This window comes from Rhynchophorus ferrugineus, unplaced genomic scaffold (assembly GCF_030347505.1).
Source record: "Rhynchophorus ferrugineus isolate W39M unplaced genomic scaffold, kcgeb_rfMv2 rfM8, whole genome shotgun sequence".
Classification (NCBI taxonomy): Eukaryota; Metazoa; Arthropoda; class Insecta; order Coleoptera; family Curculionidae; genus Rhynchophorus; species Rhynchophorus ferrugineus.
Window position 1 is genome coordinate 32,134,823 of NW_027472587.1, and position 16,365 is coordinate 32,151,187.

Here is a 16,365-nt window from a genome sequence, read left to right on the forward strand (position 1 = left end):
TCTCAAAATATTCAGGTAAAAAGTGATGTATTAACTCAGTAGAGGTGCTTGCAGCACCAGCTACCTCATATACTTTCATTATCTGATCGTCCTATGGATTTTATAACAAAACTCAGTGGACCGCTTCTTAATCATTGAATCTGATAGGCCCTAGAGTCCCTTTAGTATTTAGCAATCCTTCCTTGGTTTTGGTTATATTTTTAGGCAAAAAGTAATATCTAATCGTCATACGAAAATGATTTTTTTCCACTTTTTTTTTTAAATCTGAAACGTTGTCTATTGTTAATAGCTGTCAAGCTCGAACTAAATGAAGCAGCTTGCCCAACACTCCTCAGTAGTCTATTGATGACTGTTAAGAACATCAGTGATGCATTTGAAGTTTGTTTAATTACATTTATTATTATAGAAAATCTAAATGCCACTGAGGAAGCAAACTGCTCTAGTGTTATAAACATAAAGAGACAAAACGCAGAGAAAGCGACTATAGAATATCAATATTAATTAAATTCATGAAAAAAGAAATTATATATACATATATAAGTATTATTAAAAATTATTAAAAGGTTTTTTAAATGTTTAGGAAACATCTTTAATTTTTATAAAAAATTATCGAAAAATATCAGCTTACAAAAATATCGGCTAATCGATATATAGGTCCAGAAAAATAACGATCAAAAATATCGATATTGTTGTGCATCCCTAGTTGTAACTAATCAATGGAGCTTAATATAATAAAATTGTGAAAACTATTTAGTAATTATATGTGGTTATGAAAGGATATAAGTGTTTTGGTAATTATGTTATATAAACAATATGAATTGATTTAAAAAGTGTTTACAAATAATTTTTGTTGCTTTGTATAAAAATGTAATCTATTTTACTTTAAATAAACTAGATTTTTACCAAAAAAATGTTAGGAATTAATTTCCACGCTTAATATCCTCCAACTATTTAAGTTCAGGTTCCATTGGAAGCTTTCATTTTTTAAAATATATTTTAAAGTCTCCTTTTACCAACTAGTGGTTTATCTGGACTGGACCTACAGTTGAACATGGGCTCCGAACCACGGCCCTCGGCATTAAGCCCAGAAGACATTCGGTCCTACCCTGCCTGGTTACTGGCGTGACTGGCATCATTTTCCTTGTGTGCTTTTACACTTTTGCCTAGGAAAATTACAAATATTAAACAGTCAAACATACATTCACGACCATGCTCCAGCAGGATTCGGACAACCCGCGACTATCGCAACAGTAGGTGGACCGTCCTGTCCGCTTTATCGTCAATTGCGGCAATCAAGCCGACTGAAAGCTTTCTTGAATTTATAAGTTTTGTAACTGATTTTGTTGATATATTTTCATGCTTCAAGTTAGGCTTTGGTAGTTTAGTTCTATCCTTCAACTATGGTGGATTTTACTTTGAGTACAGTTAAAACATAAAATATACTGTGTGTTAGTTTTAATATGAAGTTGTGAATCTCGCGAAAATAACAAGTGGCCTTAAAAATTATACACTGGAATATACATATGGCTATATAAAGATATATCGATATTTTAAATAAACTTTTATAGATAACTTTGGTAATTTTTGATAATTAATTTTAAGTTATCATTAAAAATATAGCTACTTTTCAAAAAGTTATCACTAAATATAGATGTTTTCTGGTCGGTATGTAGACGTTTTTGTTTCCGATATTTTTTAATTTCGTTATTTTTCCTTCTATTGAAAAAATATCGATATATTAAAGAAATAAGTATCGATAATTTTTATTCTCGGATATGTCGATAATTTTTAAAATACATTTCTAGCCTATAGACATGAACATTTCGTTAATAATCATGTTTTTACATAATTAATATATGGAATGGTAAACACAAGGAGCTTAAAGGGTTTTAGAGTATTACTTTATACTTACTTTCATTGTAGTACCAAAAATCAATCAAAGCTTTTCCACGGCTGATATTCACGTTGCATTGGCTCTCTACGCTCAAAAGTTCAAAATTGTTTGTCAGATTTGCAGAATACATTAGGGACTTGTTCAGGTTGAATACGCAAGAGTATTCGTCGGTTTTTGCTAAAAGAGAAAAACAAAAAGAACGTGCTTGATTATTGGGTGGTTTCGTACAAAGTTATACAGACCGAGTTAGTTGAAGCGTGTTTTTGAAAATATTTGTATTTAATATTGCATTACGGTTATTCGAATTAACTCGTATGATTTATGTTATTAGGTGTCGGTTTAATTTGAATATATTTTCGTTTGAGGTGAACATTAGGTGTTGAAATTAATTTCAATCGTTCGACAAAAAAACGATACCAATAAATTATCACAATTACAGTTGTTTATTATTAATGAATTAATTTTAATCGAGTTGTTACCATTTTTTGTTACCAACACGATGTTTCCTTTGTCAAACTGGATATTATTCTGAAACTATCAAATTCAAGGACTTTTTAATATTACCAAGTGTACCGGAAATTCTTCGGAAAAAAACTACATGGACAATGAAAAAAAAATTCAAAATATTGGTCATTTAATTCTAAACATCTTGCCCATCTTTTATGGATGCTATCCCAAAAAAAAATGTTTATTCCGTGAGCAAAACCATTCATCGAGCCATTTCAAACTTTTTTTAAAATGGCGAGTGGGCTGCTCTGCAAGCGCGAGATCCATTGTTGTGAGAAGTTGATTATCGAACGTGGTAAGGTCTGAAGAGTACGGCGGGTACGATAGTATGTCCATTCCAAGTGCTTCTAACGCTTCCTTGGCCGATTTCTGCTTTATGAGACGGAGAGATATCGTGATGTAAAATCACTTCACGGTATCTTGGGCCTATTTTGAGATCCCTTGTTGTTGGTAGCGATCATTATTAATTGTTTCATTAGGTTTCCACAGTTTCAAAATAAATCCACTTTTCATCACTCGTTACTATTCGCTGCTATTTGCCTATTATTTAATTAATTGATATGTGACTTATTTTGCCATCTTTTGGATTTTCCCTATTTTTGTTTTCGGCCAATTAGTTTTAAGTTGGGTTTTCAGCTAATAGCTCTTGTAGTTTCGCAACTTCAAACTTTTTCGTCCTACTAAAAGGTTCTCTGTGTTGCATATCGACATCAGCACTCTGATGTTTGATGTTAGTAGAATAACATGGCATATGTGTCAAGTCATAACATTGAATACTTATGCCTAGCGACATCTGTTTGAAAAACAGGGAATGACTCTACACTGGTACACCTGGTATTTAAAAGTGGTTATGGTTTATTACGTTAATTATAACATTATGCTAATTATAGAAGTTGTGTTAATACACTGAATGCATTTTTTATAACTTTTATTTATGCTTGATTTTATATTTTATGTGTATTTCTAACAACCGTAATAGTCTCAGAGTCGGTTTTAATATATTAGATGCTAACATCTATTTTGTTTTTGCTGTAAGAAGTCGTTTATTGAGAAAAATGGGCATAATCAATTTCTGGCAACATTGTGATACCGTGTCCAGGAAACGATATTGGGTTGGTAGTGATCCAATCAATGATATTGATCCAACAATTTTGGTACTTCAGAATTTTGAAATGAAGTGGCAGAGAAATCGTGGGATAATCGATCTGAGGAAGTAGTAATCAGTGAAGTTCAATCAGAAGAAGGCAAAAGTTCTCATTCGAGCTGTAATAGTGTGTCCTTCACAAATTTTGCAATATAATGACAAAGAAATATGATTACTTTGCGTCCGTTACACACTATTCCTGATCTTTGAGAACCTAACCTGGGTTTTCGGCTAATATGATAGCTCTTTGTATTTGGACTGATTTGATTCTTGAGGACGTCTTTTCTCGTTAACACCAAACTTAACACTTTTAAATGGTTGAAGCCAAAACTCAACATGTACAATACGACAGAACATCAACATAAGCTTCTAAAAGTGTTTAGTTTAGCTGAAGCACATAAATCAAACAAGAGAAGTAATGAATTCCTTAAATTCAACTTGTAAGATTACATAATTAATGTCCATAAACATCTGGAAATTCAATAATTCTAAAGGGTATCAACTGTTATTTTACCTATCTAGACCATAGTATAGTAACAGATTAAGTTGTTTAACAATAGTTTCCTGAAATCAATCAATATTGCAAAACAAAATACGTGCAAGTGGCTATTAATTCCGAGAAGCCGACAAGTTGAGACCGGTTTTGTAGTTTCAAGACACAATCTCAAGGCTCAATAAGTAACCCCCCAAAGATTACTTAATTATTAGGCCTATAAATTAGTTTGAAATTGAGTTTCTTTTTATAGTTGAAGCGTTATTGCGAGAAACCGGTACAATGTATTTAACTCAAAGTATTGTCCATCGATAGCCGCTACCTTTTCTCCTTTTCCAGGCAGTTTAGGATATCTCGTAATAATCTCTCAGTAATCTCGAGAGAAAGATGTATTTTTTGAGATTCGATAATAAGTGAGGCGCTGGTCGGACTGGTCACGACTCATAGGTCGAAACAAATAGTAATCAGAAGGAGCAAGGTCTGGAAAATACCGCGAGTAAGGTAACACTTCCTATTTGAATGTTTTCAAGTATGTTTTCACCGGTTTTGCAACATGCAGTCGAACGTTGTCATGCTGCAGAATAACATTGTTGTGTCTTTGGTCCTTTTCCTAAATATTTTTTCCTTAATATCTTTTTTTTAATAATACTTTGACGAAATGACACGTACAGAAAAGTGAATCCTGTCGGTGAGGCTTTAGCTCGACGTTACAAATGTACATGATGCGTAAGACCAAGTACATCCTTTAAGTTATCTCCTATGCTTTATTTTTTGATTCTGATGTCAATAATATAATAATCATTTTGACGGATATCGAAAATAAATTGTTTGAAAAATTTAGTTCAAGACAGATTTTGAAAACAATAATATGGTTGTCATTATAATTTTAATTTAGAGAAGTTTCGCATGGAAAGTCTCAAAGTTTGATTTCAACCCTAGAAAGGGAAAAGATATAATTTCAAATATATTTGCCATCTAGTATGTGGTCGAAGCAAACCTCCTGTTGGGTTGACTTAAAAAATTCTTTTTAAACAAGTACTGCAACAAATATCATGGAATGATGTATACTTACTATTTACATGAACCACGAACAAATCAGGTATCGATTTGTTCTTGCCGACATGTTCGATTCTCAAATCCTGCGACGTGATGGGGACGGTCCTGTTGTCTTTATGAATCACGTGGCCGTAGTTCAAGCTGGAATATTACACTTTCAATTATTAGCTGTTAATTAGCGAAACACTATCCTATATTAAAATAAAATTTAATTTACTGTTGATTTAATTGACTTCATTGAACTCGGTTAAACGCTAATTGTAATTTAATTTATTCAATTTTGATTATTTTATAGATGTATAATTTCACCAAATATTAATTTAATATCGATATCATTAATAATATGAAATCGCTGCTAATTATTTGCTTTTAATTCGTATTATACGTTATAAATAGTGTGTATATAGTTGTATTACAATAATAAATTACAAATTTCATTAGTATTTAATTATTTTTGATTTGCAATTGAGGAAATTGACTCACGAAAAAAATATTTATTCATCTTTATTTCTAGACGTTGCTCAACTTCTTGAGCTACTCAACTACTCAAATTCCCATTATTTTGAAAGATAGACATATATAAAGATAACCCAGTACCACCAAAAAACCCTTTAACACTACTTAAAAAATATTTTGCGAATATATTGAATACGTTTTTGCTTACAGGCAAGTTTATGGTTATTTGAATGCGTTTTATAATCCATTATAGTTTATTTAGAATTTTATTCTCTTTATTTTTTATCTTTCCGACTACATGGCGCTGCCTTGTAAAAAGAAGGATGTTGGTTTTTTCTTCATCATCTCGAAGGATAACTTTGCATGCTTGCTCTGTTTTGGTATTGATGTGGATGGCTTCCCTGGATAAATTCATTGCTGTTTATAGTGAGAATAGCTGTAGATATACTTTTCATCATCAGTTCAAATACACAATACACAAGAGAAAATTATTTTCATGTTTGGCAAGCAACAAGCTGCATGTAATCGCCAGAAGGCAGTTAATCATGTGCTAGGTTGTCTCAAAGGTCTTTGAGAATCGGACTTGGCTTTTAATTTATTAAGACTTCCAATTCTTTATTTTAGTACTGATTGTATTCTTCTTGGTCTAGTCTGTCATTGACATCAAAATTGCAATTTTCAAATCTTTGGATCCAAAGCCAACAGCGGGATATATCGGAAAACATCAATATAAACCTCAAAATGGGTTTGTATAATCAATAATTAATAATCAATATGTGATAAGCAGAAAGTAGTGTTTTTGGACCAATATTGTATTGTACTCTATATCAGTGATGTATCTAAAAGTGATGATGATGATGATATCATAATCTATACCCGTACTATATGTACTATTTTACTAATATCGCAATAAACGCTCATTATAAGTAACATTGTTAAGCTAACTGTAAATAGAGTAAAAACAGTTGAAAATAATATTACTAATAATGAAGTCTATAGTAAATCTCTACGCGAACTGTAAAATATTTGGGCATGACACTGGAAACTTAGCTCAAAAAGAAAATACTTGTTAAGTTACGAATATGACTTGCTTGGACAACAATAGGAATTAATACTCCATAATATATGATTATTCAAGCAAATTTTGAAGCCTGTCATCTATAGTGTGTAATTATAGAGTTGCAATTATAGAGTTGCAAAAATAAGTTGCATAACATGATCGAAATTTTAGCAGCATTTTTAACGCTCTATGGTATATTAGAAATGAGGACGTCCACGAAGATAATAAATTAAACGGTTTGTAAAGAAACACCAAGATATATTAGGTTAAAATAAAAACCTCGAAGTAGTCATTAGTAGTCATAGTAGAAAAAAATCAAAATATTGGTCCTTTAATTCTAAACATCTTGCCAATATTTCCGGCAATTTATGGATGCCATCCCAAAAAAACTATTTATTTTGTGAGCAAAACCATTCATGTTCCAATATTAAAATAGTGGGTAAAGTGATAAATTAATTTTAATCCAGTTGTTACCATTTGTTACTGTTTTTAATATCTTAACACAATGCTTCCTTGGTCAAAGTGATTATTATTCAGAAACTATCCAGTATTCTACTATTTAAAAATACCAATCTATATAAAGATATGATCCATCAGATTCAAGGACTTTTTAACATTACCAAGTGGACCAGAATGTCTTCGGAAAAAACTACATGGAAAATGAAAAAAAAAATCAAAATATTGGTCATTTCATTCTAAACATCTTGCCAATATTTCCGGCAATTTATGGATGCCATCCCAATAAAATTATTTATTTTGTGAGCAACACCATTCATCGAACCATTTCTAACTTTTTTGAAATTGGCGACAATACGAAGACAGTATCAAGGAAAACTGCTAATAGTTGTATTAAATCTCTAGTTGTAATATGTGGGCTATGTGCATTATAAGTTCAAATAAATATAAAAAATTAATTATAATACCTCTTGCAGATATTCAATAAACGGCAACTAATGTTCAGTAAGTGAACTGAGTGAATAATGCAGTCAAATACCCTTTCATTTTCACTATTAAAACATACTTGTTAAATAATAAAGAATAATGGTCCAATATTAAAATAGTGGGTAAAGTGATACTCAATGAACCAACGGAGGGATATGGTCCTACTGTTTAAAGGGAAGAAAACACCTTTCGAGTGCTGGATTCAGTTAATACAGATCAAAGGCGCTCAATAGGTAAATATACTTAGTTTCTTTTAACTTTAAAAGAAAAAATACATTTCTAAACTTCCAAATTCCAAATAGTATAAGCATCTAAAGAAAATTAATAGGGTTTAAAAAAACTTATGCTGAAGAATATTAGAACTATTAATAGGGAGCGTAGATTAAATAACGTAATTTTCACTAGGGAAGCTAATTTTCAGTTAGATGTTTATGTAAACAATCAACGATTCAGATATTGGAACGCAACTAATTAGAAAGGAAAACATCAGGAATCGTAAGACAAGGGAGGTAACTGTTTAATACACTTTACGTTCTTGCGCTACTGATTATTCTAGGCTTTTGATATTTTTCTACAATTAATTTTATCTATAATATTTGTAAACTATTTTCCCACCTTTCACATTAAGAATTTATTGATAAATAATATAATATTAGTTACATGATGTAGTTTGAAAAGGAAGTAACTATTTTCAGATCTATATTATAATGTTATTTTATGATTATTGGAACAAAGGAAAAAATATTTAGAGAAAGAAAGCAAAAAATTATTGAAATAAACCCTAAGGAACCACGTATCTAAACAGGAATATTAAATACAATTACATATATTAGGAAAGGAAGAAAGACTACAAAACCTAATAGTTATTAAATCATATTAGATTAATTCAATGGCTATAAAATTATAATAAATGTAGTACACACATAAGATACAGACATCTTTGAAAAATATATTTATTAGTCACAATAAATTAAACAGAAAACTCTCAAGTTTTCAACTTTTTCAAGAATTTTTGTGTCTTTTTCTTATATTTTAGAAAGTTCATTTTATTAACTGGGGTTTACATGAACGTTCATATGAAGAAACAGAACCTGTACTATGTCATTCAGTTCTGGAAGTGTTGAATTATTTTACAATGAAACATTCCCGAGAACTCACAGAATGACATGTATATAAGTGATCACAAACTTATGACTTTTTAATATATTCAACATTTTACAAAACTAAGAAAGAAATTGAAATTAAAATAAATAGAAAGATTATCTAGTATAACATTATGGAGTATAATTTATCAATTATAACATTCCATCTTAGACACAGTTAGCTATCTGAAGAAAGCTCTGAAGAAGCTTTTTCTTTCCAATTTTGCCAAGTTCAGATAGACAGACAAATTAAAAAAAAATTCATACTGCTGAAAAATCCAATCTGAAGATCCAAAAGAATCAATCTGACATAATATATTGCAAAAGTAGAAGTTCCATTAATTTTCTTTTTCATTTCATCTCATTTCAATAAATATAAAGCTCTTAATATTATTACGATTATACAAAATGTGATTGCAAATAAAGAAGTAAACTTCAATTATAATTATTACTTGATAGATATAGATTCGCCATAACTGATATATAAAAGATATTATTCAACTATTGTTAAATTCATTGAGTTGTCTAATGTCTCACCGCTAATAATGCACCCAATATGTGTGCTTCTCCATTATCAACGAATTCCCACCAGCCTTTTTAAAAATAATTAAATTATATATACACGCGCCCTTGATGATTAAGTAGTGCATTAAGTAATGTATATATGTTCATTATTATAATGTTATTAAAATATATTGCTTTTATACTGTGACACACACTCGAGTCAGTGAAGAATAGTCAGGACGCAGAATTCTTGCATTTAATTGTATTATTTTGATTTATCACAGCCAAAGGATAAGTTTAAAATATTATTATATATACAATATAAGCACAGGTAAAATTATTAATAAAAACCAATTGTTGTCTTACTTACATTAACTGTTCCGAATGAAACAGTTTTAAGTTTAAATTAATAAGAACACCATTTTTTTCTGCTAGGAATATGTTAATTCCCCTTTCCACTACATATCGGTCATCTTTGCCATGGTATTTGGATCTACAAGCAGGCAGATTCAGAATCTAAAAATTAATAAACAAATGCATATGTAATATGTAATTGCCAATATATTGATTTATTAGATTTTAGATATGGTACTTGTGAATCTCGGCTAAAAGGAAACGACACCAACTGACATTTGCAGTGAGTGATTATAAAAGATCAAAAATGCATCATATACGACAATAATATGTGATAAATATTACGATCAAAGTTCGGAAAAAGCCCCGCAAAAGGGTTGTAAATTTCGTATTGGTGTCAAGGAAGGTGACGCTGAGATTTTGGTGGTATTGGAAAACAATTCTTCATCATGAGTTGCTTGAACATTGTCAACTCATTAATACTACTCCCTATTATCAACATTATCTTGGGATTCATGAAAATCCTATAGATGATAAGAAAAATGATGCTAATGAAGTCTTTTGTGGGATAGGAAAAGAACTGTTCTTCATAAATTGATCAATTAACTACTAATTTGAATATCTGTCATCAACAACCAGTAAGATTGACTTTTAGTGACAAACGAAAAGTTGATAAAGATTGACTAAGAAATTTTGATGCACCAAACAAATAGTGCGGACCTTATTCCACCAGACTAGTCTTTTTTTAGTTTGTATAAAAGTCCTTTAATGGCGCAGAGCAAGCTTCGAAAGAGGTCAGCGAGAATTACTTGGTTCAGTTTTTCTTTCAAAAAGTGAGGAGCTCTATAGAATGGCTGGATTAGTGTTTGAAATGTATATGAATAAATTAACTATGAAACACCGTGTTTATTAATTTTTCCCCAACTTTATATATAAAATATTGTACCAAAGTTGCTATATATATATATATATATATATATATATATATATATATATATATATATATATATATATATATATATATATTATGAGCCTAATAATGAAAACATAGTATTGGATGAGCTTGAACAGATTTTCATAATACTCTGGCTGGGCTACCTCCAAAACGGTTCAACGGTTCCTTAACATTGGTACCGCAATTTATTCTCGATATTTGGGAATAAAATCTGATGAAGCAACTCATCAATTCGACTATTTGGTTAGACAAATAGGTGGCTATTTCAGCCAATAGTGAGAGCTTCTTTTGTTACTATGAAGATGATCATACGTTGTCGCTTGCTCTTCGTATTTTATGGAGTATTCCTGACAAACAAATGGTTGTGTACCATTCTACGTTGCATCGTTCTACGTTGCTCTAAAGTCACGGTTGCTACATGCTCAGTTATTCCGAAGAAACAGGCGATCGATCTTCGAACTGATTTGCGCTCATAGATCCAAGTTTTGTCTCTTGTGTAGATGCTATAAACCGCTTTCAATGAACCACGATTGTATTTCTTGACCATTCCTTTGCAGTAGTTGACACGCGCATCTTTTTGTGCGTTCGTAAAATTATGCGGGACCCCATGTGAACAAATCTTTTTAACAGCTAATTATTTAAGCAATATCTTATTGATGATCATCATGCTAATGACCAAGGATGACTCAATCTCACTGTAAGTCATATGACGATGTTGCAATACCCTTTCGGTTACGTCATAGATGTTTTGTGTCACAGCGACTAGTTTTGGATGACCTTCAGGACTTTAATCGCTGAGTAAACTGCGGCCACGTTTAAATTCATTATACCAATGTTTTACAATAGTCAAGGATGGCGCTTCATCGCCAAAAGTCAAGTAAGTTGGTTGACGCACTAGTGTCTGCTAATTTACATCGAAAGTCGTTAAAATCATCTCACGAAAACGATAAAAGTTTTATAAATAACACAAGTTGTGCTTAAATGTCAAACATTCTGAAATACTTAGTTTGTCAATGCTTATAATATAAACAGCAACCCTCGTAAACATTAGAAATTGGTTCGCAATTATTTCCTTTATAACTTTTTAGTTGATGCATCGTAAATTCATCAACATTCTTATCAAAATGATGCAAAAATACTTACCAGTTCCTCCGTAATCGAATCTGCTTTAACGAAGCCCAGCAAGGCACCGAATTGATCATAACCTCTAGACTGTTTTTGGCTACAAAGGAAAGTGGCTCGATTAAGAAGAAATCGAATTATTGTAGTGGCTGGATTCAACTCACAGGAAATGTTTCCAAGTCGCGTCCTTCCAAGCGCTGGTCGCCAGAGATTCGGTTAACAGATCGGTATCGATGTCTTCCGGATAAAATTGGGGCCTGGAGCAGGAGTTGAATCTAAAATAAAAAATAAATGTTGGTTTGTCAGGATATTAAGTATTATATCAAGTGTTTAGTTTAGTATTGATGTATGCGTATCAGTATACTTGTTTCAATAATTAATAAAGGGAAATGTTAAGAAACAATACTATCACTGACTTTATTATATGAATTTAAATACATGTTGTTGTTATATTATAATGTTTTACCTGTGATTAATTTTAGTTGATTAAAAATAGTATATAAAATATATTTGCAAGACTTCAAAATATTTACTAATTTTAATTTATGAAGAATTAGAGCTATGCAAACAGATATGAGGTTAGAAGTGGTGGAACAATATCAAGGTACTATAAGAACTCAATATTCTTTAGTTGGTCCGTTGGTAAATTATTTAAATCCAGTATATCGCCAGGAGTGAAAAAGTTAAGAAAATTATTAGAAACTTAAACGTTTGTATTTCTAAGCTATTTTAACATAGTGGTATAGTACTTCGTGAAACTCTTGTAATTTCACTCTTATTGATTGAGAATACATATAATGCAAAATATAATAAATATGCATATTAAAATAATTACCAAAATATGGTATTACTCGTTATAATATTCGAGTTAAAATTCCAGCTATATTACATTATAGTTACTATATTTAATATATAGTGTATTAACTACCTATTAAAATCTTAAGCTACTAAAAACGCTTGGTTGTTTTATTTAATGAATTCTTAGTTAATAAAGTTATTATATTTATTTCAAAAATTACTAAAAGATGGAATCTAAGGATAGTATAAAAGTGGGAACTGCTTGAGAACCAACAGAGTGAAATAAAACATTATATACAAAAATGGGTAGGTATTATATTGGTAGCACAAAATTAAACAAAACCAATAGTTCCAATTTAATAATTCGTAATTGATTTGTTGAAAAGAGTAATAAAATGAGAGAAGGATATTGATAAATAAACTGAAAATTAATTTTTATTTAAAAATATTTTGGAAAATAGCAAGAAGATAATCAGCTTGATAAACCAACGCTATCGGTAATTAGTTATTGGTGATCTCGTAAGAGTACACTCACGTTAAAAGAAATAAAATGAATGTTTGATTAATTATTTTTTATTTATTTTATGTAAACTCCCAAATAACTAAATATTACAGAAGTATTCTGGACTCATTACTTAATGTATAAATCAGGAAAAGAACATAGTAGACAATGTTGATAAAAGCAAACTGAACAATTATGAAAGCAATGTTAGAGAATTAAAGTACTCATTAATGATAAAACCCTACAACATAATATCGAACATGATAAAATATATAATCGATATTTTTATTTTTAGAAAAAGTAATTTCTGTTTATCTGAACAGATGGCTTCAGCAAGATGCATTCATTAAATTCTTCATCACGAGTGAATTGCTTGCGACAATAATATGCTGGAAAAATCCTGTTCAAAGCTCATAGAGGCTTTACAAATTATTCCAAAGCCTATATGATTGGTGATTCTAGTGTTTGGTTGAGACTGAAAAGGAACTGTTTATAATGAACTATTTAAACCTGGTCAAACCATTAATTCGACTCTATAATTTCAACATCTAATGGGGTCGAAATAGTATCAGAAAGGCGTTATCTTCCATCATGACAAGGTTAGACAACATACATCTTTAGTTACATTTAGTGACTACTGTTTGATTCCGACTGGCTTCAAAATGATGTTATAAAAATCATTTTACTCAATTTGTTGCCCAAAAATCTAAAACTGTCTACAGGTCTACAGTGGGTGGGATTATGGTTTAACCAGAAAAGTGGCAAAAGTTTATCGATCAAAACGACACATATATCAATTGGATATATGTGTGGGTTAGGATCTGAAATTCATATAAAATCACAGATTTGAATAATATTAAAAAACTCTAGTTACTTTTTCCTTAATCCATAATTATTATGAAATTTCAAAAGAAATAAACAATTATAGAGATTCGATATAAGAACGTTATCAATTCTTGATATTAAAATAGTTGTTAACGATAAAAAGTAAATAAAAAGGAAAACTATCGGACCGGAAACGATTCTTTAAACTTTATGCCGAATTATTATGTTTTTTCAAGCTAATTTTCTAAAAGTTAACATCCCATTCGAGGCGCTGCTGGTTTAATGATCCGAAATATCGTTTCGCTTTCTTCGTCCAAAAACAGAACTACTAAAAAAAATAATAATGAACAATAAAAGGGCAACTTACATGAAATTAAATTGTACATGTTCAATTTTCTGGTAGTTTGTACAAGAAATGTCTTGCAGTAGTCCATTGTAAACGATTCTCAGTCTAATGTAGGGTTCTAAACTTTCTATTATTAACCCGTTTATTCTCCACTGATGCTCTTTAACGCTAGCCAAGTAAACCCTTTGGGAACCTAAAACAATACTGAACTTATTACAAACTATTTCTATAATGAGAAAAACTAAATAATAATAATTAGACATATATAATTTAATAAAACTTTTTCAAAAGATCCATTGTACTAGTGGAAATTGAGCTAGTACAGTGAACAAGTTTAAGCAGGTTTACATCGCCGAATTTAATGATTCAACGTTGATTTTTTACATTCATTGATAATCTGAGACATACAGTGTTGAAGGTGAGGCGATCTTGAGACATGTCGAGTTTTATATCCTGGAATAACGGCCTACAAAATACCCAGAAATATAGTCCCAGATGTTGATTATGTTGGGCGTTGAGATGTTGGACGGGGTGCCAGCAGCGTCAACTGGTACACGATAACGAATATCAGACAACCCCGAGACGTTTGTCTGGGAGATTATTGAAGGGTACTTTCATTCATTCAGTGACTGACTATCGTTCAGTTGAGACATGCCACTATCGACTGCCCAAGCCTGGTTTTCAGGTAACACCGATGCCAATGCTTTCATCTCTTGTTATTTCTACATTTTATATTACATTACTAAATAACGGTCACACGATGTAAACAATAACTGTTCACCGAGCCATATGACAACCCTAAAAAGGTATTGAAAACTTAATTGATACTTACAACTGAAAAAAAATAGTCTGCAGAATCCTTAATGCTTGAAGTTCTTCCGTATCCTTCATTTAACTATTTCCCGATACTTAATTTTTTTATTTCTAATACTGGACCATAGAATAAGGTCGTATTATTTATAGTTCAGTTCAGTTTCAGTTCCTTATAATTTATACGAGGATTATTCCCCTTTGGAAGAACCTCATGAATAAATCAATTATATTAGTCAGAAAGATATTAGTCAGAAACTAAAGTTAAAAATAGTTGTTGTTGTCAAAAGTTGTTGTACAGAAATGACCACATCGGACCTTGTAATAAACTCTTGAACAAGGATATTGAACAAAAAGAGTAAATCTACTAATGACAATATTAATCATCATTTATCATAATCTCTTTGTAATCATTACTCATCACAAAGTTTAGGAACGCTAATCACTATTATTCTAAAAACTTAATTTTGTCCTTTCAATTGCCGGAAGAGTATTTATGAAAAATAAACAAATGAGTCTTCAAATAACTCTCGAAGAAGCAAACTAAAGTAACACAAACCTGGTACTATTTTGAATTAGAAATGAAGTCATTCGATTAAATAATCAAAGACGCAAATTGCAACGTTTCGGACAAGTCCATCCTCACAGAGTTCTCTTGCGAAATCAATGCTTGATATGGATAGGGATACACATTAATTAAACAAGAATTGTTTTAAAAGTTTTGCTAACTTCTGAACCCAAAAACTTAAACGGTTTTTTTGTAATAATTAGCATTTTAAAGTTATGAAACATTAAAGTACTACAAATGATTAACGAGAATACGAAAATTTTGAATCGTATTTATTTATTTATGTTATTACTTTAATAAAAACTAGCAATATATATTTACCAATAGACAATGAATCAAAATAGCTTAGGTTTAAGTAGCCAATGGAAAAAATTAACCATATATTCCGAAAGAAAATGACAAAATATTAACTTTTCCTTTTGTGACTAGTAAAATCCTCTTTCAATTCAAACCAGCATGCATTCCATCTTCTTTTATAATGTTCTTCTATCTATTTTATTTCCTAGTGAAAGCGTTCACCTTGTTCGACACTCGCCATTCCAAGATTAGGGGAGAAAATAAAAATGGGAATGCAGAAATGTATTTTTAAAGACATCCCATCGTTTTAAACTTTTGTATGAAGTCATTCACTAAAAACTCAACATCTTCAGCTTTAAATCTGTCTAAAACATCCATGAATTATTTTCTTTAGATATAACCGAGCCGCAAACTCTTTGGCGGTAAAATTTTCACCAAATTCATTGATTTTATTAGTTTTTTTTATGTTTTTGGGCCAACTAAAATCCTATTTTCTTAATCCAAGTTTTATATGTAAGAGTAGAAGAATCACATTTTCTTGCTAAATAAGAAGTTGAAACTTAACTTTTGATGTACCATAAACAATCTTT

General features: G+C 30.6%; 2 protein-coding genes across 2 annotated transcripts in view; one reads left to right on the forward strand and one right to left on the reverse strand.

Annotated features, from left to right (window-relative positions):
• The window catches only part of LOC143200986 (follicle-stimulating hormone receptor), a 233,562-nt gene that overhangs the window by 103,174 nt on the left and 114,023 nt on the right, over positions 1–16,365 (forward strand). The window lies entirely within an intron of this gene.
• LOC143200983 (rifampicin phosphotransferase) overlaps positions 1–16,365 on the reverse strand; it is an 84,374-nt gene that overhangs the window by 41,261 nt on the left and 26,748 nt on the right. The window contains exons 5-10 of the mRNA XM_076411798.1: positions 14,122–14,293; positions 11,794–11,904; positions 11,651–11,729; positions 9,569–9,714; positions 5,111–5,235; positions 1,913–2,071 (exon numbers count right to left, since the gene is read on the reverse strand). Coding sequence (XP_076267913.1) covers positions 1,913–2,071; positions 5,111–5,235; positions 9,569–9,714; positions 11,651–11,729; positions 11,794–11,904; positions 14,122–14,293 — 792 coding nt within the window. The remainder of the gene's footprint in view (positions 1–1,912; positions 2,072–5,110; positions 5,236–9,568; positions 9,715–11,650; positions 11,730–11,793; positions 11,905–14,121; positions 14,294–16,365) is intronic.